This window comes from Mustela lutreola, chromosome 4 (assembly GCF_030435805.1).
Source record: "Mustela lutreola isolate mMusLut2 chromosome 4, mMusLut2.pri, whole genome shotgun sequence".
NCBI classification, from domain to species: Eukaryota; Metazoa; Chordata; class Mammalia; order Carnivora; family Mustelidae; genus Mustela; species Mustela lutreola.
In genome coordinates, this window is record NC_081293.1 from 16,203,443 (window position 1) to 16,217,299 (window position 13,857).

The following is a 13,857-nucleotide window of genomic DNA, read 5'->3' on the forward strand; positions in this document are numbered from 1 at the left end:
TTTCAAATTGACTTACTTTTTTCTTCAAAGTGGCTGTGAGTGAAAAATCATTAAACAACCATTTTTGCTTTGCACATGGCAAACAGGTTTTTTTTAAGCTGGTGTTTGGTGAGGTTATTTTATTCAGCTGCTGTTTCTGGGTTTCTGTAGAACTTTAAATGTGATAAAAAGGGAAGGACCGTTTGTTTGGATGCATGGGGTACTGTATATTTATTTTGCTCTTCTTAGCCGTTCCTTTCACTTAAAAAGAAAAAAAAAAACAAACCACCAACAACCAGGGATTTTTGTGGGTGGAGTTGCAAGGAAAGGGAAAAGAAAGTTAGGAGGAAGTATTTGAAATGATAGACTTTGCAAAGCAATAAACTCCTATCTCAAAGGGTTTCACAAACAAAGGCTACTGATCTGGCTTTGTGGGAAGTGAACTTGAGTGGCAGGAAAACCAACCCACTTTCCCAAGGTCATTGGCCACAGTGGCCAGCCAGAGCAGCCAAAATCTTTGGGCCATCTATTTAAACAAGTTTTTGCTCTCCAAGAATAGAAATTTACTCATGCTAGCCTAACAAGGACTAGGAAAACTGATTTACACATAGTTAAAGGTAGAACTAATGTTATCCTTTGCAGTCAGGAGACTGAAAGACTGACAAGGTCCTGTGGTTAGAAACTGAAAAATAGGGGCGTGTGGGTGGCTTAGTTGTTAAGCGTCTGCCTTTGGCTCAGGTCATGATCCCAGGATTCTGGGATCAAGCCTCACATTGGGCTCCCTGCTGGATAGGAGGGCCGCTTCTCCCTCTCCCACTCCCCCTGCTTGGGTTCCCTCTCTCACTGTGTCTCTCTCTGTCAAATAAATAAAAAAAATCTTAAAAAGATAAAGTGAAAAATAAAGAAAAACAGAAAAACAAAGCCTAAGAAAGCCCCATACCTTACACTCAATGTGAAGACCTTTTATAGGAAATGTGCAAACAATAGTTAAAATGTTTTTTTCCCCACTCGTAATTATGAGCAATACTGAAATTCTCGGGAAGAAATCCAAACTTAAGACATTTAAAATGAATCAAAGGTAAGTTTTGTGGCATAAATTGGAAGAAAATTATAGCATGATCTTGCTAATACTAATTAATAGCTATGAGCAAGGGAATGTGGAGAGAGAAGAAAGAATTGTAATCAGTGTATTGAGATATATTGAAAACCAGAGCTGTAAGAAACTATTTATGAGAAATGAATACTTCCATGAAGACAATTTATCTAGAACTAGATGTTCTAGATATTTCAGGTTCATTCGAGAAGAACTGAAGAACTGCCCAAGAGAAGGACTAGTGAGTGTGCTGGGTCCCACATAAGAACTGGCTTCAGGTACAGAAGGTCGATGGATGTTGAGTGATCTTTGCGGGACATGCAAGTGAAGGCAAAGGTGTATAGGGTGTAGACGGTTATTTCCAATGCTGTCTTGGGCTCCGCTGGCATTACTGTAAAGGTCACGCTCTAACTATGACGTGATCGGGTAAACTTCTCTTTGGGGCTGCTGCTTCTCCAGTCTGTCTTTAGAGCAATTGGACTTGGAAGCCTATTCACTCCTCCATCAAATGACCAAATTTTTTTGATTCAGAATCTCTTCTCTTTCTCCTCCCACAAAAGGGTAAAAAGACTCTGCTGAAGGTAAATTAATCCACAAAGTATCTATTTATAGTATTGTCACCTCTTTGATTACCTTCTAAGGGCTATTTAATAGAGACTCTCCAAATGAAAGCAAGGTGAAAGCAGAGATTTCAGGAGAGGTGTATTTCTCAGAAAGAAGTCTAGTGGAGTTTGCTTAAAATCCTTGCAATGTAGCAGTGAAGTTTGGGACACACTGAATTACAAATTCTGAGATTCCGGAGCAAGATTTTGTTGGAAATTTAAATAATATAGAGGGTATGTGTGAAGGGGAAGAAAGAGAAATTAATTTAATCCCATTTGCTGATGTGACTGTAGCACAACTATTTTTAGGTATAATCCAAACAGTGCATATCTTCTCCATTTTGATTAGTAGGAAATTGGCAGGGATTCAAAAGAATTAGTATTTCTCAGCACAATATGCCAGAAACATACAAAATAAAACTAAATTATCTGTGCCAATGTGCTTAATTTGAATTACTGCTAAGGTTTTTTTTTTTTTTTTTAATGTTTTTCTTTCAAAAGAACTAATGGGTCCAACTTTGTTAAAAAAAAATTCTTTTAAAGCTTTTCACATATGGCAGCAAAACTTAATAATTTTCCTTTAGACCCTTGCTTAGAAGCTCTTGCTAAAAATTTAAATGGTTATATCATCCTGATACTGTGGGTGCAGAATTTCCGTCTGGCAATTTTACACATTGCCAGAGGAAGTTAGCATGTTCAAAATGCAAATTAAGAGAAGCTAGAAAAATGTGCTTCCCAAGGAAAGGCTTCACAATAGCCACTTAGAAGTTATTAGTAATTCCCAAAAAAGAAGTTATTAATAATTCCAGTTCCAAAGAAAGCATGGACTGAAAAAATAAACTCCATTTGCAAAGTTTTATCTAGGCAAGTTCACCAAGGGATTCAGCTATATTCTATACCAATTACATGTTTCTGCGCTGGAGGGAGCATTTATAGATGCTGGGATATCTTGTTACGCACTGGAGAACTTTGCACAATCTCAACATAATTTCCAATGTAGCGAATCAATGAATCTTGATCACACTGAAGGTCACTGTGTTAATTTTAAGGTTTATGCCTTTGGAATTTGTTGCACACAAACCTATGGCATAAGGTTGATTTTCTGCATATTCTTTGCTGTCCTCTGTCGTTGCTGGAGTGTATCATTTCATCAGATTAAACAGGATTGACAGTTCTCTCCTCCCATTGCCACAGTGGTTGGGATTGACAGCCCAAATTCCTGCATTTCTGTTATAAATCAATGTCTGTCGTCTTCAAAAATAACAAAAAGGAGTTATCACGGAGTCGGAAGTCACCCACTGGTCTGTTTCGGAATCCTTATAATGCTCAGAGTACCAGGGGACTCTAGAAAAATATTTTTCTATTTCCTACAAATACGTACCAACTGGTTTCAAGATTATAGTTGGTTCTTGTAATTCACTAAACAGTTTCGACCAAGTAGTTACATTATATATATTTGTTTACTAAAGTTTAAAGGAGTGTCACGATTTTAAGACCTGAGGTTTGATGGGCCTGGGAAATGGGGCTGGGAAGATGTCTTTTTATTTAGACGCAAGGACTTAAACAAAATAACAAGGAAGTCAGGAGAGGGAAGCATTACCCTGGCACTTGAGGGTTTTTCAGATGCCACTGTAGGTGTTGTCTGTTAATTTTTTAGTATAAATTAAAGTGAAGAACAACAAAACCCCTAACAAAATGCATCGTATATACTCATGGGGTAAGTGAGGATAGAAGTGGGCTCTATTTATTTCTTGGGGAACAAGTGAGATTTCATCCTGAGATAGATTTTATATTCTCCAAACTGTTTCTTTGTTCTTTGTATTTTTAAGTAAGTTTTGCCATCTTCCCCCTCCCAACACCTTTTTTTCTTTCCTTTCCTCTCCCTTTTTCCCTTTTTCTCTTTCCTTTCCTCTCCTTCTCTTTTTCCTGGAGAAGGGGGTTAAACTTCATAGCCACTTTTGTTCATACAACCTTCTGCTGGTCTAAAACATCTATTATCATTAACCTTTCTCAAAAGACTGTTTCCTGGTCTTTCGAATATTCTATTGCCAAAAAGAAAAAAAATAAAAAAGAATATTCAGTCTTCACTTTTCTTAGCCGAGATTCGTTTCTTCATGCTAAAGTTCAGTAGGGAGTCAAAACTTTATAATCCTCACTTTGGTTTCTTTGCTGTACGATCATGAAATATAATGCTTGGTTAAAAATAAACAGATAAAGATTTAAACTTTACAGGAGAATGCAGAATTAATCCCACGATGGGATTTCACTATCCTTTCTTTAGAAATCAATTTTACGAAAAGTAGCCCATACATTTGAATGTCACAGTTTTGCTGGGGGGGGGGTGTGTGTCAAACTTTTTCACATCTGCCTTTCCCTGTGACCTGCCCACCCCCAGATTCTGGAAAAATGGTCTAGATAATTATGTAAGAGAAAAAAAATGTTGGCTTAAAAAGCTGTTTTCATACATTTTTTGTGTTAAGCATACAAGCACTTTCCATTCTAAACGTTCACTGAAGGAATTTGCACACACTGATCGTCATCTGTAGACTGTGATTTTCTACTGGAAAACAAAAACAAGCTGTGGAAGCCACTTACCTCTTTTCCAGGCAGGCAACTCATTATTCAAGGAGTATTTTCTCCTACGTTTTCTGTGCAAAGTTGCAATTGATTTACCTGGCTCTATTGCCTTTTTTTTTTTTTTTTTTTTTAAAGATACACAATCCCACATATTACTTCTTAAGTCAAGTGCAGCAGATGGGATCTTGAAAACATCTATAAGTAGTCTAGAATACCTTGAATCCGGCTGTGAAAATTTAGGGCAAGTCTGCAGCTCTCAGTAGGTGCATTCCTTATTTGGTCTAGAGGCATTTTGCTATGTTACTGAGTCATGAAAAGCTATTAAAAGAGCTCTATGGGAAACCCAGCCTATATTTTGAACAAAACAAACTGTCTCTTCCATTATCACTGACCCCTCACAGACACACAGGTACATAACCTTGATTGTGCTTCATTGGTATTTATTGCACATGGACCAATCCCTCACACAGTAGTTAGTCGCACCAAAGTATAAATACTTGGTAAAACACACAGAGAAAATACCATTTACACACAAGTGCTAAACTTTACCAGCAGATTCACGTGGGCACTTGGACATAAAAAAATAATAGAAATCCTTAAGATAATTATATTTGTAATATGGATACAGTTACAGTACCATGATAAAAGAGTATAAAAATGTATTTTTCCAATAAATCATTAGCTCAATAACATACCGGACAACAGAAGTCGAGTTCGAATTTTATTTTTGTTTTTTAAGATCTGCCCCTGCCCCAGTTAAAAAATATTTAATTTCTTTTTGTGCAAGTAATATCTTGTGTGGACTTTACAATTCCTAACACTGTGCAAAAACGGTATTTGGAATCACTCCTTGTTTTGTGTTTTGATTTTTTTACCCATGTGTGCAGTAATCTGAACTGTTTCCTCTTGGGTTTTTTTTTTTTTCTTCTTCTGTCCTGTCTTCAATGGACAGGGTCACATGTCATAGAGGCTCAGCGCCTGGTCCTCTCAACTAATATTGATACATAAATAAGCTGTTTAATATAAACAAGTCTTTCTATCTTGCTGTGCAATGTGCACAGTGTGAGGTAGAAATCCCTCAGCCCGACCACCGAGGCGCGTTGGGGACAGCAGGTTTGCCCTACAGAAAGAAAGCAAGGTGAGGCTTGTTCCAAGAATAGCTTAAAATTTCTTGAAACGTGATTTTTGCATCCAGCCTTTCCCTTTGCTTTAAGGACAGGGAAAATCATTACTCAGGAAGTCAAATGAAATTTCTCTGGAAAGCAAAGGGAACATGTCCTGGCAACTGTCATTCCCCCTTCTCTCTCCCGTGGACCGCTCCTGTTCCCTGCAACGGGATGGAGGCCAAGTTGATAGCCTTTATGCTTCTCCCTTCCACCACCCAGTACTCAAAGCAAGTGTCAAAAACCTGGAGGGGGAAAAAAAAAAGGACACCCCAAAAAACTGAAGATGCATCACACGCACACACCAAAGGAGGCCAAAGCACACACAGGAAAAAAAGAACCCGACGAATCCGCAAGCCACTCTCCCAGCCCCCCCCCCCAAACTTTCCTTTCTGTGCAACGGTCCGTGGCTTTTGTGTTTGCCTTGGAGGAATCAGACGAGGTTTGCGGGCTTCGAGTTCACCTGCTCTGGGTCTTGAGTAAACACAGATCGCTTCCCGCTACCCCCCCCCACTCGCTCCCCGGGAAGCCATCAGGGGCGCCTGGGCGTTCTTGCTCCCGGGGCGCGCGGGGGGCCGCCAGCGGGCGCCGGGCGCTACACCTTGGATTCCGAGGCGCCCGCGGGGCGGCCCGGCTCGTCCAGGCTCGAGTCGCTGTCCGCCGCCGCCCCGCCGTTGCAGCCGGCCCAGGGCTCCAGCAGGCGCGCGGGCGGCGCGGCCCCGACGTCGTCGTCGTCGTCGTCGTCCGAGGCGGCCCCGGGCGACGGCGGCGGCCGGACCCGCGGCAGGCAGCCCGAGGCGCGCGGCCGGTCTCCGGCGGCCGCGTGGCTCCCGCGGGCGGCGCGGCGCGCGCAGCACAGCAGGCGCTGGAAGGCCTTGCGGAAGTCGGGGCTGCGGCAGTAGATGATGGGGTTGAAGGCCGAGTTGGCGTAGCCCAGCCAGTTGAAGAAGACGAAGAGGCGGTCGGGCACCAGGTCGCGGTGGAAGGCCTTGACCACGTTGGCCAGGAAGAAGGGCAGCCAGCAGAGCGTGAACACGCCCATGATGATGCCCAGCGTCTTGAGCGCCTTCTGCTCGCGCAGGGCCACGAGGCGCGACGGCCGCCGCTTGCTGACGCGCCCGTTGGCCAGCGGGGTGGTGGCGGCGGCGGCGGGGCGCGGGGAGCCCGGCGCGGGCGCGGGCGAGGGCGGCCGCGGCGGGCCGCTGAGGAAGCGGCGCTCGCAGCTGTCGATCTTCTTCACCTGCTTCTGGGCCTCGCGGAACACCCGCAGGTACACGAAGGCCATGATGCACAGGGGCACGTAGAAGGAGACGACGGACGAGGCGATGGCGTAGGCCCGGTTGGTGACGAAATCGCAGCACTTGGGGTCGTTGTAGCAGCGGCGCGCCTCGTCGCCCTCGGCCCGCCACCAGTGCATGAGAATGGGCAGGAAGGACACCAGGGCCGAGATGGCCCACACGGTGCACACGAGGGCCCGCGCCCGCGCGCGGGTCAGCAGGCTCTGGTAGCGGAAGGGCGACGTGATGGCGAGGTAGCGGTCCAGGGCGATGACACACAGGGTCTCGATGCTGGCCGTCACGCACAGCACGTCCACCGAGGTCCAGAGCTCGCAGAAGAAGGAGCCGTACTCCCAGCGGCCCCGCATGACGATGGTGGCCCCGAACGGCACCACCAGCAGCCCCATGACGAGGTCGGCGCTGGCCAGGGACATGATGAAGAGGTTGGTGAGCGTCTGCAGTCGCGGCGTCTTGGCGATGGCCACGATCACCAGCACGTTGCCCGCCACGATGAGCAGCACGATGAGCGCCATCAGCAGGCCTATGCCCGCCGTCCACTGCTGCGACAGCGGCGCGGGGCCCTCGCTGGTCGGGGTCAGCGGAGAGGCGGACGGCGACGCGGGCACCAGCAGCCGCGCCGCCGTGGCCGCGCCGTCGGGGAACGGCGCGGCCGACGACAGGTTGCAGGGCTCGGAGGCGCCCAGGGCGAGCGCCCCCGCGCCCATGCCGAGCTGCGGAGGCCGGGGGCGGGGGGTGTGGCGGGGTTGGGCCGTGGTGGGGGAACACCCCAGGGGCCCGGGGCGGCGGGGCGCGCGGAGGGAGGTCGCGGCCAGGTCAGGGCAGCCGCTGCGCGGGGCCGGAGGCATGGGCGCCGGGCGCCTTCCCCGCCCGAGCCGTGCGCTGTCGCCGCCGCCGCCGCCGCCGCTGCTGCTGGAGCCGCTGCCGCTGCTGGAACAGCCGCCGGGACCTCAGCATGGTTCTGAGCGCGCTGAGCCCGCGGCCCCGGCACCCAGCACCCACCCCACCCCGCTCCCACTCCCCCTAGCCAACCCCCGGGACCTCGCGTCAGGCTCCTGCAGCCAATCCGGGCAAAGGCACGCCCCTATCTAGTTCCCCCTACACCCCCTCCCAATCCCAGCTCCCCACACCCCCGCCCCCCTCCCACCGGCAGTTCAGCTGCTTGCGGGAGTCCGGGGCAGATCGCCGCACGAGCGCCGCCCCCGCCTCCGCTGGTTCTTGCAGGCGCGCCCCTTGCAGCGCCCTCGGGTTCCAGGGCCCTGTGTCCCCTACCCCACTACTGCGCCCGGCTGCCACCGCGTCCCCGCAGAGCCCCCGCTCTCTCCCGCAGTCCGCTCCCTCCCGCGCCCCTTTTGCCTCCCGCGCTGGGCTCCCTCCCGCGCCCCCCCACTCCTCAGTCCCCTCTACCTCCTGTGCCAGGTTCCCTGCGGAGCAGAGCGCGCGCTCCCCTTAGCGGGGAGGGGACCTCGGCGTTCTCCCCGCGCCCGGAGCGGCTTGGACAGTCTGTCCGCCGGGGCTGGAGGAGTTTGGCGGCGAGGTTGTTTCTCGAATCTCACAGCCCTGCAGAGTGTGTGTAAAACCCTTCCCCCGTCAAGAGGGGACCCAGCCAGCCTGCGCCCTGCCAGCTCGGGGGATCGGAGGCGGGTGTTAGTGCTTAGAGGAAACTTTCCAGCAGAGCGCCAAGCGCCTTGCCGGAGCAAGAGCCCCTCAGCTGTCACAGAACGCTCTCTGGGCGCTCTCGCAAGGAGCTTCTGTTGTTCCGGTGCAGTAGACGCAGAAAGGAAGCGAAGGTTTGTGCATCTGACAGCTAACGCTGAGGACCAGGTGGAAAATCACACACTCCTCAGCCCCGGCTAATGAATATGTGAGTATGATGCAACAGCGCGTGTGGATAGTCTAAAGAGAGGCTTAAGGAAACACAAATGTTAACGTAGAGCAAATGACACCGCCAAGAACAAAGAACACATTTAATTACGTCCCAGACTTTTCACATTCAGTTACAGCACCTGTATTCTGTGTTTTATTACTCACATGATTTTATATTTTGAGCTGGGTCAATACAAACAAGAAGGTACTGTTAGTTTTGATTCACGTAATGAGCTGACATTTCAGAGTCCTGGGGCTGCTCGGTTGCTTTCTCCTTTTGCCCAAGTTCCCAGATTCGGAAAACTCTAGGGTTAGTTTTGGAGGGATGAGAGGAGAAAATATGTAAATACTCAAGGGGGTGAATATCCTATAGCATTTCGAGTTCCATCAAGGGTTTTTGAGTTGGCGAATGAATCCGTGTGAAATTGGCGAGTTGTTAGCCCGGCTGTGGGCGGATTCTATGTAGGGAACAGCCTCCTTGGCAGCAGCGGGACTGCAAGCCCCCTCTCTAATCGGGGCATGGTGACGTCCTCAGCTCAGCCTTGAAAATGAAAAGCATTTAATGGAATCCTGGAGAAGTAAACAGCTTCTAATTATCCATGTAAGGGTGCACGAAAACGTTATACACCGCTCACATGCCTTTCTCGCATCGGAATAAAAAGAATAGGGTCTGGGGGGAGCATCGACATCTGGACCAAACCCATATTCTTACCTTCGGAGAGAGACTGATTGTCACAGCTACCCAAGTCAAGAGCTAAAAGCAAGGCTTATTCAGTTTATAAAACTAAGCAGTGTTAGCCACCTTCCCTTACTGAAATCCAAACATAAAATTTGCTTCAGGCCCAAACTGGATGATCAATCAGTGTTACAAGGCCGGTGGGAGTGGGTGTGGGTGATTTGTTTATTCACCCCTGCGCCAAGACTTGTCAGCCTAGTTCTGCCAACTTGGGGGAGGCTGAGAAGGGGGAGCAAGGAGAGGAGGGGGGCGGCTCGGAAGAGGGGGAGGAACAGGGACTGCACCCCGAGTTTATGGTAAGCTCCCAAGAGGCTTCATTACCTGTCACTGCAAACTTGTCTCCCCTTCAGGCTTCCTTCTGTTGCCACCCTCAAGAGGCAGACTCAAAATAGCCAAGGGCCTGGAAAGAGTTGAATTTGACACGGCCCAGAAAAGGGGTTCCGAGTGCTGGGCCCTGGAGTGAGGTGTAGGGAATGCGGGGAGGAGGCTTTCTGTCCTTCGCCATCTTTCTGTCAAGAGGTGTTACTGGAAGAGTGTGTGCCAAGCCTGAGTGCCCATCATGGGCCAAGGGATTGCATTTCTGTGAGCGATAAAGCCAGAATGTGGTTGCAGAGGTTCGGTGCAGAGGCCGGGATGCCAATAACATTACCACCAGTATACATGTCTGTGTATCTGTGGACATTATGTATAGATACATGTATTTGTGTACATAGGTATGTGTATAAACGTACCGTGCACGAGGGCATGGGATTAGAATTGTCACAAAACTCTCTTGAAACTCTTTCCCCCTACTCAATCAGAGGTACCTCAAACTCCCCCAAATTTCTGGATAATAAATACCTTAAATCACAAATATTCCAAACCAGAAGTTTATTTTTTTTAATTTTAAATTTTAAATTTTTTATAAACATATAATATATTTTTATCCCCAGGGGTACAGGTCTGTGAATTGCCAGGTTTACATACTTCACAGCACTCACCATAGCACATACCCTCCCCAATGTCTATAACCCCACCCCCCTTCTCCCAAACCCTCTCCCCCAAACAATCCTCAGTTTGTTTTGTGAGATTAAGAGTCACTTATGGTTTGTCTCCCTCCCAATCCCATCTTGTTTCATTTGTTCTTCTCCTACCCCCTTAACCTCCCATGTTGCATCACCACTTCCTCATATCAGGGAGATCATATGATAGCTGTCTTTCTCCTCTTGACTTATTTCGCTAAGCATGATACTCTCTAGTTCCATCCACGTTGTCGCAAATGGCAAGATTTCATTTCTTTTGATGGCTGCATAGTATTCCATTGCGTGTATATACCACATCTTCTTTATCCATTCATTTGTTGATGGACATCTAGGTTCTTTCCATAGTTTGGCTATTGTGGACATTGCTGCTATAAACATTCGGATGCACGTGCCCCTTCGGATCACTACGTTTGTATCTTTAGGGTAAATACCCAGTAGTGCAATTGCTGGGTCATAGGGCAGTTCTATTTTCAACATTTTGAGGAACCTCCATGCTGTTTTCCAGAGTGGTTGCACCAGCTTGCATTCCCACCACCAGTGTAGGAGGGTTCCCCTTTCTCCGCATCCTCGCCAGCATCTGTCATTTCCTGACTTGTTAATTTTAGCCATTCTGACTGGTGTGAGGTGATATCTCATTGTCAAACCAGAAGGTTATTTTATCAGGAGTTCCAACACAGGGCTGCAGGTATAAAGGGGGCGCTGGCATTCTTGGAGCTTTCTTTCACATGTATTTATGGAAAAGTCTGGAACAGCCCATGTTCAACTTGAGTTAGCTTTCTTTTAAAATAAAATGTTTTCAGATCTCCTTTAAATCCTACATGTCATGACACTTTTGGGGGGGACACTTTTGAGATATGCTTTTTGGTCTTTAGATGAGGATATAGATTAAGAAAAGGGTCACCATATCCACTCATACAGATGTTATGTGTTGCGGGTTCAAAATTAGTAAGTCCGCCATTTCCCCAATTCCTTCCTAGAAACTGTCAAAATGAATCAGTTCTTTGGAACCCACAGATTTGATGTACTTTATGAAACAACAGAAAGCTCCAACAACAAATGCTAATAAGCTCCTGGAGAGGGAGGGGCTTCTTCCTCCACAGTTCCCACCCCCACCTCCCTTTTCCATCTCACCACCATACTTCCGTGTTGGCACTTGCTGTGGTTTCTCTTTGATCTCCCAGCCTCCAAATCTCCCAGCTCCATTTAACCTGGCACCCCATCGTCAAATTAATATTTCTAAAACGCTGCTTTGAAGTAAGATGCTTTTGTGTTCAGAAACCTTCCCTCCCCAACCTGGCATTCAAGGTCCAGTTCCACATGGCCTTCCCAGCACTGTCTTGTTGTAGAACTGTTCTTGTCACCCTAACTTGCAGTTCTGCGTTCTTTTTCCTTTTTTGGATCGATACTCTTCTTTTTTTTTTTTTTTTTTTTTTGGTCTGTTCTCTTTCCCATTGGGTTCTTTCCACTAAGAATCCCTTCTTCCATTTCTGTTTCAGTGGATTCAGCCTTCAAGATTTGGTTGATAAGTTTTTTATTTTACAATTATCCCTGCCCACTGTTTCTGGAAATGATCTCTCCATCCTCTGCCTACAGTAGTTACTTTGCTAATTGCATTTCACAAGGTAATTAACAATATTTGCCTTTGACACCTCTTATATTGTTACTTAATTTTTAAAAAAGATTTTATTTATTTATTTGACAGAGATCACAAGTAGGCAGAGAGGCAGGCAGAGAGAGAGAGAGAGGGAGAAGCAGGCTCCCCACCGAGCAGAGAGCCCAATGTGTGGCTTGATCCCAGGACCCTGGGATCATGACCTGAGATTAAAGCAGAGGCTTTAACCCACTGAGCCACCCAGGTGCCCCTTGTTACTTAATTTTTATATGTTTTTCTTTTTTGTTGTCGGATTGTAAGCTCTCTGAGACCCAGGATCCTGTACATTTTTGTATCTCTCCTGTTTATTAATATTTACTTAACTTTAGCTTACCTTTATTAATATTTACTTAACATAAAGCTTTGAGTCATATATATTTCCTGTTTAATTTGTTAAAATCTCATTATTTACCAGTATGAGAAACAATTGTTTTTGGGAGTTACAATCTTCCCTCATGCTTAGAATGTATAGTAATATTTCATATTCCTGTAGTCCAGTCCATTTTTTCATGTGAGTACTTCAAAATACTTTGTAAATACAGGGTAGGCTCATGAGATAAATTTATATCATACCTACTCAGTAATGAATAAAGTCGGACATAGGTAATAAGTTTTCCAAACGGATCACACAAGTCCACATCAATAAAAAGCACGACCTAATTTTCATAAATATTTAAGGTGAATTACCTTTTCTCTTAGCCTTCATTTATGATTCTACATATCCAGGCATTTCGCTCTGGGAGAATAGCTAGCTGATGACTTGAATCTTGTTTCAAGTTCTAGATTGAATTCACATTCTCTAGAGCAGTGATTAATAGTAATTATGGCCACCTATGGTTGCAAGCCGTGAGCCTGGCCAACACATTTCCACTCTTGAGTTGATTTTGCTAGTAAATGAGATAAAAATAATAATGTATAACCTAACTAGGCAACTGCTGGAATGTGGGCCAAAGGAATTGGGGGGATTTCCAAGTAAAGCCCCAAGAAGTGTATCAAATCAGTAGTTAGCAAAATTTGCCTTGAGGCTGATCATGAGTGGTAGGGTTTGTTAATCAGAGCTCAAGAGGCTGCTTCAGAAGAAAGACACACAGCTCTTCCCATAAGGCAATGCTACTGCTGAAACTGTCACTCAGGGTAATTAACCAGAGCACAGCCTGCACCCGTGGCTGGCACTTAAGGTCACATACCGGTTTTGCAGCCACAATTTACACAGGGACAAGCAACTCCATCCACTGTGATAAGAATGAGGACAGTGTGTAATCATGGCAAAGCCTGGACTATTTGGAAAATTCAGAAGCTTTCCTCTCTCCCACTTCCTCCCTTTTTGCCGTCTCCTCCTCTTCCTGGTGTGTCTCATGACTACATTGAACAATGCTAGAGCCAGTAACAATATTTTTCAAAATCTGGATGTATTGGAAAGCATTCAGACCTGGGAGGCAGAAGATCCAGGTTTGTGTCCTGGCTTTGTCACTTTTCAGTTTGACCTTCCACAACGGCTTCGTCTTTAAAACAGACAGACCTTTCGTCCCCTCGCACGATTGTGCACGGATTAAATGAGTGAATGAACATGAAGGGTTCTTGAAGTTACATCCAGCTCCGTATATTTGCAACAAGTTCAGTCTTGCCCAATCCTCATGACCTTTCAAAGCACGAAAGGGGTCAGAATTTGCTCGTATGAAAAGTCCATTCACTTAAATCAGCTTCTCTTTTATCAGCTGAACTCTTCTCTCACACCCGATATTAATATGACTCAGAGGCTGGATAACAGTCGACTATTTTTAAATGCTTTTTACCTTTGGCATATCATCTTTTAAAAAAAAGTTTCCCCCTTTTTTTGTGTCCTTCCTTAGTATGAGCACTATTCTTTTTTATT

The 13,857-nt window shown here is 46.3% G+C and overlaps 1 protein-coding gene across 1 annotated transcript; it reads right to left on the minus strand.

Annotated features, from left to right (window-relative positions):
• Window positions 1-4,674: 4,674 nt before the first annotated feature.
• On the minus strand, window positions 4,675-7,757 carry ADRB1 (adrenoceptor beta 1). Its single transcript, XM_059173126.1, has one exon. It carries the CDS (start codon window positions 7,555-7,557, stop codon window positions 6,010-6,012), a length of 1,548 nt encoding a protein of 515 aa, XP_059029109.1. The 5' UTR covers window positions 7,558-7,757; the 3' UTR covers window positions 4,675-6,009.
• Between the last annotated feature and the right edge of the window lie 6,100 nt (window positions 7,758-13,857).

What these genes read in the sequence shown, in the direction of transcription:
- ADRB1 (XM_059173126.1), bottom strand. Translation starts at nt 7,557, where the DNA reads ATGCCTCCGGCCCCGCGCAGCGGCTGCCCTGACCTGGCCGCGACCTCC.